Raw genomic sequence first — 7719 nt, 5'->3', positions numbered from 1 at the left:
TAAGCAGAGTTCAGATCCACTTTACTGAGAGCCTGGAAGTCCATAAACATCAAATTAATTCCCAGTGGCGTATCCAGACACTTGGGAACAGCTCCCAGCTCCAAAGGGCTGGTGTTCCTGCAAGATCTGCAGCTCTGGCTAACCTCGTTAGCCAACACAAAGCAAAAGAGACTCATTTCAAGCCTTCTCTGTCTCAGCCAACACTCCCCCAACAGACTCTGCAGCTCTCTGCCAAGCAGAGCCTCACACACAGGACCTGGCTCCAGGGAGCATCAGAGCTGACAATCAGGGCAATAAACCTGAATCCTGGCGATTTCAACCCATATCAGGCTGTAACAATGAAAATATAAGCACCGAGCTTCTATTTTCTTATTACTCAGACCACTGACTCCAGCTACTGAGAAACAGCTTCCAGAGGAGAGCCAGGAGGAACTTCAGTGATAGAGAAACTAGCTGTGCAATAAGAAAGTGCATTTAAAGGTAGCTTAAAACCAGAGTAAAGATCAAATCGCCACTCGACAGGAGGGAGAATCAGGCTCCAGCAGCCACACTCCTTGTGCTGGGTGAGTTAACATTCAGGCTCTCTTCTCACGAGTCCGAGGGGCAGGAGAGAAGCGTGCATTCCCGTGCTCCCACAGGGACACAGTTCTCCTGGCAGGCCATGCTCTCCTGCCCTGTTTGGTTCTGGACAGTACCAGTTCTGGGCAGCTGTCATCGGAATTCGTAGATAGGAGCACTGTGCTCAGGAACGTGAGTTAAATTCAATGACTGATACCTGGGAGAGAGGGGGGAGACAAGAGAGAGGGTTACACAGAATGCCCCAAGCACTCAAGGCTCCAGCTTTGCAGACACCCTGCTGGAAATCTCCTCTCTTTGCCCCCCCCAAGGGTCTCCGAGTCCTCTCTGAGGTGTTCAGGCATCCAACACGCACGGGATGGTCCCAAAACTCTGTCAGAACTCAATGTCATTCCTCATTCCCATTCCTGTGCCTTTCAGACACACAGCAGTGCCCGGGTGGGCTGATTCTGGTTTTTAGACACCTTTTGAAGTTCAAAAAACTTTCATGTTCAAACAGTGTTTGCTCCAGCTGCAAATTACACTCGGGTCTTTCAAAGCTGAGCTTGAGGGCATCTGTCTGAAAGCCTCCCAGGGACCTTGCCCTCCCCTGAGAGCTTCCAGCCACCCTCTGGAGCCACCAGCTGTGTGTGACAGATACCCGAGGCTGTCAGAAGGAAGAGAGCTCTCCACAGCCACTTGTCACATGATTTTAACAAGAAAACAACCAACCCACTTCGACTGTTACCCCTCTCTTACACCAACACCCCAAGGACTGTGGGCTATGAAGCACTGGGCTAACAAGATTCCTGCCTGAGGGGAGCAACAGCCAAGCTGCAATATGTGAGAAAGCACTGAGCTCCTTCTTGAAGGCTCCTCTGACATCTTCTGAGGAGCCAAGATGTGGTGGAAGCTCAAAGCTTGATTCCCTGAACCAAGCACAACCCCACACACTCAGCCTCTCCCCACGGGAGGGCAGGAGCACACAAGCCCTACAAGAGTTGGGATTGGGACCAGGCTTCTGGATGCTTTTAGTGACCCACAGCCAGTGTCTGCCTCCCCTCCCATTGCTTCACTGGGCCACAGCTGATCTCCAGACCTTGCCACTCCCCTGCACCACCTCTCCAGCCTGGTTATCCCTGGCCATGTGAAAAAAGCAACACTTTACACCACATGAACAGGCTGATGAGCCTGCTCTGGCTGAGCAGGGCACACACACCCCCTCCCTTCTGCCCCAAGCTCCAATCACCAGACTGAATCTTCTTCCCAGCCCAGAGAAGAACCACCCGGACACTCCCAAGGCTGCAGAGAAGCAGAAGAGGAGTCACTGTTTGCTTCCTTACCATTCTGAACTCCTATGGTAGTAATAGCCCTCTATAGATGCTGCTGACTTCTGGAAGCAGATGTAATAGAAACCAGCAAAGGAAGCACCACTGATGTCTTTGATGGTGTGATCTGGGACTAGGAACTGTTCCTGCACACAAAACACAGACCACATTTTACAATTTCAGTCAATTACTAACCCCCCCACACCCCAGTTTGCCCTCTCAAACTGAATATTGGCACCCATGAACAAGAAGCATCCCTGGCTCAGCATTCCCTGCACCTGCAGCAGCCCAGAGCCCAGCCTGCTCTTTCACCACCTGCCACTGTGGGCATCTGACAGGGAGGCAGACAGCTGAGAACAGAGATGTGCACAGAAAGTGTGCACAGGACCAGTTTCAGTTCAGCCTCAGCAGACCAGAGGCCAACTGCAAAATCAGGACTCTGAGCTGCTTGGTTGATGAAGGGAAGGCTCCAGGGAGACCTTATTGCAGCCCTTCAATATTTAGAAGGGACTTAGGAAAAGCTGGAGAGGGAGTTTTTAACAAGGGTAGGTAGTGATAGGATAAGGGGGAGTGGTTTCAAGCTCAAAGAGGGGAGGTTTGGATGAGACATTAGGAAGAAATTATTTGTTGTGAGGGTGGTGAGACCCTGGCCCTGGTTGCCCATACAAGCTCCAGCTGCCCTATCCCTGAAACTGTTCAAGGCCAGGTGGGATGGGGTTTGGAGCAACCTGATCTAGTGGGAGGTGTCCCTGCCCATGGCAGGGGGTTGGAACTGGATGATCTTTAAAGTCCCTTCCAACCCAAGCCAGTCTGGGATCCCATGATTTCTCCTCCCTGCAGCTGCCCAAGGTTCACGTGAAGAGGAATTAATTGATTCAGCTGAAGAGCAGAGAGGTTCAAACACACAGGGACTGGACACACCAACTCTCTCATCCTCTAGAGCAACACCAAACAAGATTTTCCTGTTGTGTTTTCAGCCGTGGCTGCAGCCCTTAAGGATGCAATTAGCTGGCTAGACAGAAGTGACACTGCAACGTGCAAGTATGCTTGGTTAGGAGGTTGGCAGAGTGAGTTCTTTTGTTAAACCAGAAAAAGCTTTCAGGCACCACAAGGCTCTGTCATTTGTTTGTGAGCAGCTCATCAGAGAAGCAGACGTGTGGAGCTTACCTTCCACCTCATGAAGACATAGTCCCCATTTTTCAGATCCTCATAATCAAAATCATCAGAGTTAAATGTTTTTGCATACTGGTAAAAAGCCTGGAACTTTCCCTAAAACAAGATAAAAAAAGAGGATGCTTATTCTAGGAGTACAGCTCAGTCGTACAAGCTGGTTTAGGAGGAACAAACTGCTACAGAACAGGACCTCCTGGCCAAAGGGGCTGCTCTTCTCCTGGAGCTGTGCTAAACACACAGCCCAGGACTGGCACAGGGCATTTCCAGACACCCAGCACCTTTCCAGCCAGGCTGAAGAAGTTCCTTTGCTTCCAGAGGGAGATATTTTGACAGAAGCACAATAACCATCCAAGCCTGGCATAAAATAGCAAAGGTCGAGGTGGGGAGGAGATCAGCTGGCATGGCAGCAGCCACACCCCAGCCTGAGCAGGGACTGAGGTGGCTGTGACACAGGTACCCACTGCCCTGCACCACTCTGCAACAAGCCTTCAGCCTAAGGAGTGTGTTCTCCTGGGCAGGCTGAGAGATGGGGATTGCTCCTGCTCACTTCCAACCACAGGGCTGGAAAGCAAGACGCTTTCTCCCTTCTCCTGGATCACAGCCAAAAGAACCCAGTGTGGGAAGCAGAGAGATACCAGGAATGGAGAGCTTGCCAGGGCCCTTCCCACAGAGCTCCTGCGTGGGCACCCACTGCACCTCACCTCTAAATCAGCTGCCCAGACACACACCCACCCCCAGGACTTATTTACCCAGTGTTTACGATCCACGTCTTCGTCAGCATCCCACTTGCGTGTTAAGAAAGGGTGTTTTTTACTGATTATTTCCCCTTCAAAGAAAGTGGTGAGGGTTGGGTACTCCTAGGAGAGATGAAGGAGAGGTCAGAAGGTTTGTCACCCAGAGACAGGAGCTCAGACACAGACAGAGGTGCACGTGTGCTCAGCAAAAAGCAGAGACTTGCAGCAGGAGCCCCAGGCTGGTCTCCTCCAAGCAGCACCCTGACTTCTCCTGCCTCACACCTCTTGGAGGCTGGCTCTGCACATCCACAGCCTCCACCCCTTCATTCCAGCCTCCCAATTCACTTTCTGAAACCAGAAGGAGCTGTGTCAGAGGTTGGGGGCAGCTCCCAGCTGGATGAGCACAAGTGATGGTTCAGAGCCAGCACTGCTCCCCAGGCAGATACGGGGTGGTTGCTACAAAAACCCAGGGCTGGACTGAGCCACCCTGGAAGAGATGCTCCTCTGCAGCTTTGCTTTGGCACCAAATTAGGAGAATGGAGGCAGGGAACAGCAGGCTCAGCCAGGGTGAGTGAGCTTCTCCAGGTGCTCCTGTGTAATGCCAGACACACAGAATCACCTCTGGGACACAGTTCCCAACAACTGCCCAACACCAGGAGCAGATGTCAGGGTGGGTGGGGAAGGAAGAGTGTAAAGATCTGTCCTGGTTTAACTGGTGGAGTGCCTAAAGCTGACTGCAGCACAGCCTCAGTTCTGCTCAGACCTTCAGGGATGCTGGATACACTTCCCTCACTCAGGATTCCCACAAGGACTCTCTGGATTTGCTTGACAAGCCAAGAACACCAGACTGAAGCTGTTCAACTGCTTTGTGGCCACACTGTACACACAATCCCTCCCCCCTTCCTCTTTCTGGTGGCAGCTTTTCCCACCTCACCAGAAGACAGCAAAGCTTCCACACAGCAGTTAACACTCACCTCTGTAAGGCCTTTAATCTTCAAGTATCCACAGAGATAGGAGTTTTCCATATCCACATGCTAGAAAAGAGTGCAAAGCCCAACCATAAGCAAATGCCAATTGATCCAAAGCAGTTTCTAACCCCTCCAAGAATAATTTCAGCTTCAGCTGGTACAGACTGTCCAGCTCGCTGCCCAACACTCACTGGCAGCAATTCCCCACACCTGGGAACAACTTGGGAAGCTCATTTACAGGTGCTGACAACCCCACATGCCAGGCCTGACGACTCCCCACCTGCTTCCAGCTCCATCACTCCCTGTCCAGAGGTCTCAAAAGGGAAGAAAAATCCCTCTCTCCACCCAGAAGGAAGCAGACTCAGAGTCTTCTCCAAGTGAGAGCACCCACACCCCCAGCCCCCACATTTCTCAGTCAGCTGCTGCCAGCAAAATGGAGTTCAGGTGCCATCAGAGTAAAAAGCACCTATTTAATGCAGATCATTCAGGCTAGAGGAAGAAAACATGGCCCTGAGCTTCACCGTCTGCTTATTTAACTGGCCTGACCCACACCTCTCAGCACACTCCCTGCACTCCCTGCCTAGTCCCAAGCACACCAAAACCTGCTCAGAAGGCAGATGATATCTCATGTGTTTTGGGAGAGGCTTTTTCTCCCTGACCTACTGCTTTTACATCACCCTTCTTCTGAGTTACAGGCCTGCACCTTGCTGCTGCTTCTGTGCAGGAAGCAGGCAGGAGCTACGCCTGTTCCAAGCACCTTTAAACCCAGGGGATTTTCCAAGCTTCCCTCCCATCCCCGACACCTCCAGCTCAGTTTCCAAGGGGAATTATCTGGGGGAAGTGCAAACATCAGCTGTGAGAAGATGGATCTTCCCCACCCGGGATCAAAGAAGAGCACCGTTTCTGTGTGCTCAGCAGAGGCAGCCACCTCTCCTCAGCTGACAGCCACACAACAGCAGCGTTTTTAGCACAAAAAGCCACAGCCCCCGCCAGAAGGCAGCGTGCAGTGAAGCTGATCGGCCATGGGATGTCCCCACCGCAGCAAACCCTGACAGCTCCCCGGTGCTGTGACAAGGGAAGGACCCCGAGGGAAAAACAAGACCCTCTGGTACAAACACAACCCACCCCAGGGCTCTGGCACAGCCCCAGAATGCCTGCACAGCCGTTCAACTTTGCCACTGAACTTGCTCCACGCTCAACCAAAGTCCCTCAGGATCCCAGGGTCACCAAAGAGGGAACAAAGCTGTGAGGGGCAGGGTGCTCTAGAGGAAAGGGTGGCTCAGATGTCTGGCTTGCTCATGTGCCCATGGCTCCACACACACCTCACCAGCTCTGACCAAAGCCCTCTTGCCAATGCCTAGGACTGAAAACAGAGGATATGGGGTGACAGTGGCTGCAGGGAGGAATGGGAAAGCCACACAAAGCAGTGTCCCTGGCACAGCTGGGCACTACAGCTCTCTGCCTGCTTTCCTGAACCACCACACTTGACTCCAGGCTTCCTGGAGGAACTTCTGACCCCCCAGGGACAGGGAACCCTGGCTCCCAGGTCCATGCTGTGCTAGCCAGGGACTGGGACGTGGATCCCTGCTGCTTTCCAGCCAGGCCTGAAATACAGGCTGTCCCAGGACTTCCCAGGACAACACCCACACTGAGCTGGGCTCTCAGCCTTCTGCCCCATGGCATGGAGGGGCACAGACACCCCAGAGCCTGGAGGGAGCAGGGGAAGGACCCTGAGCTATGAACCCTGCCATGGCTGAGAGGAATGGGGTGAAGGGGGAAGAAAAAGGCACGAGTGCTGGAGGTCATCCTGAGGGTTTGAGAGGAAGCAAGCACAGAGAAAGAGGTTCTGTTGGGGCCCGAGGGGAAGAGGCCAGGGTCTTTTTTCCTGATTCAGAACAGAAGAGCACACAGGGGAATGGAGATCTCTCCAGAGCCCAAGAACTCACAGCTGTTACTGGGTGTGATGGAACCAGGGGAACAACAACCAGGTCAGGCAGGGAGGACCAAGGGACCCTCCAGGCCCGAGGGGAAGGGTCCCCCCGAGGCTTCTGCACTCCTGGTCCCATCGCACCGGGGCTGAGGGGAACGGGGACGCTGCGACTGAGGGAAAGGATCCTCCCCAGCTCAGCCACAGCCCCCGCCGGAGCTCAGGGGACGGCAGCAGAGTTCTGAGGGAACCGGGGAACGGCAGAGCCAGCAACCGGGGCTGAGGGGAACGGGGGCGGGCAGACCGGCGGCAGCAGGGGGACTGAGCGAGGCGAAAAGGCGACTGGACCCGAGGGGACGGGAGCCCGGACGGCCGGGAACGGAACCGGGGGGGTGGGGGTAGTGACCGCGGCCTGGGAGCACCGGCGGGGCCCGGGGGAAGCGGGGGGGGAAGGCGGCCGCCGCGGGGCCCCTCACCTGCATGACGACCTCTACCTCGTAGGCATTCCCCTTGCTACGTTGCTGCCCGCGGAACTTGGCGCCGCTGTAGAGCAGCGAAGTGGCCACGCCGGGCTGCGCCGTGTTGATGGGGGGCGGCGGCACCAGGCTGCTGGCGGCCGACACGGAGGGGGGAGAAGAAACCGAACCCGCCGCCCCACCCGCGCGGCACCGCTCGCTCCGCACCGGCATCTCGGGAGGGTCGCCGGGCGCCAGCGTGGCCGGGGCCGAAGCCGGGGCCGGGGCCGCCCGCTCCTCTCCTCTCCGCTCCGCTCCCCGAGGCCGCCGCCGCCGCCTGAGCTCAGGCCCTCCCGGCAGCGCCTCCGCGCGCTCCCATTGGCCCTGGCGGGCGCAGCGGGAGGGGCGGTGCCGCGCACCGATTGGCCGAGAGCGCGGCGGGAGGGGCGGTGCCTGTCGCCGATTGGCGGAAGGCTCCGTGCACGCGCTTCCTCCCGGCAGGCGAAGGCCGCAGGGGGCTGCTGGGAAATGTAGTTCCCTGCCCCGACGGGACGGAACGGGACGGGACGGGACGGGAGA

The 7719-nt window shown here is 55.5% G+C and overlaps 1 protein-coding gene across 1 annotated transcript; it reads right to left on the bottom strand.

The window, feature by feature from the left end:
• Positions 1 to 7521, bottom strand: GID4 (GID complex subunit 4 homolog). Its single transcript, XM_071760405.1, has 6 exons — positions 7162 to 7521; positions 4765 to 4824; positions 3806 to 3913; positions 3051 to 3152; positions 1899 to 2029; positions 1 to 775 (listed from the first exon to the last, which is right to left on the bottom strand). Exons 1-6 carry the CDS (start codon positions 7372 to 7374, stop codon positions 712 to 714), a joined length of 678 nt encoding a protein of 225 aa, XP_071616506.1. The 5' UTR covers positions 7375 to 7521; the 3' UTR covers positions 1 to 711.
• Between the last annotated feature and the right edge of the window lie 198 nt (positions 7522 to 7719).

Source organism: Heliangelus exortis, chromosome 17, assembly GCF_036169615.1.
Source record: "Heliangelus exortis chromosome 17, bHelExo1.hap1, whole genome shotgun sequence".
NCBI classification, from domain to species: Eukaryota; Metazoa; Chordata; class Aves; order Apodiformes; family Trochilidae; genus Heliangelus; species Heliangelus exortis.
The sequence above is the reverse complement of the archived record's forward strand: the minus strand, read 5'-3'. Positions and strand labels throughout refer to the sequence as shown.

Coding starts and splice junctions, on each gene's coding strand:
- GID4 (XM_071760405.1), bottom strand. CDS start 7,374: ATGCCGGTGCGGAGCGAGCGGTGCCGCGCGGGTGGGGCGGCGGGTTCG. Junction 4,825..7,161: donor AGGTAGAGGTCGTCATGCAG/GTGAGGGGCCCC, acceptor ACTCTTTTCTAG/CATGTGGATATGGAAAACTC. Junction 3,914..4,764: donor AGATTAAAGGCCTTACAGAG/GTGAGTGTTAAC, acceptor CATCTCTCCTAG/GAGTACCCAACCCTCACCAC.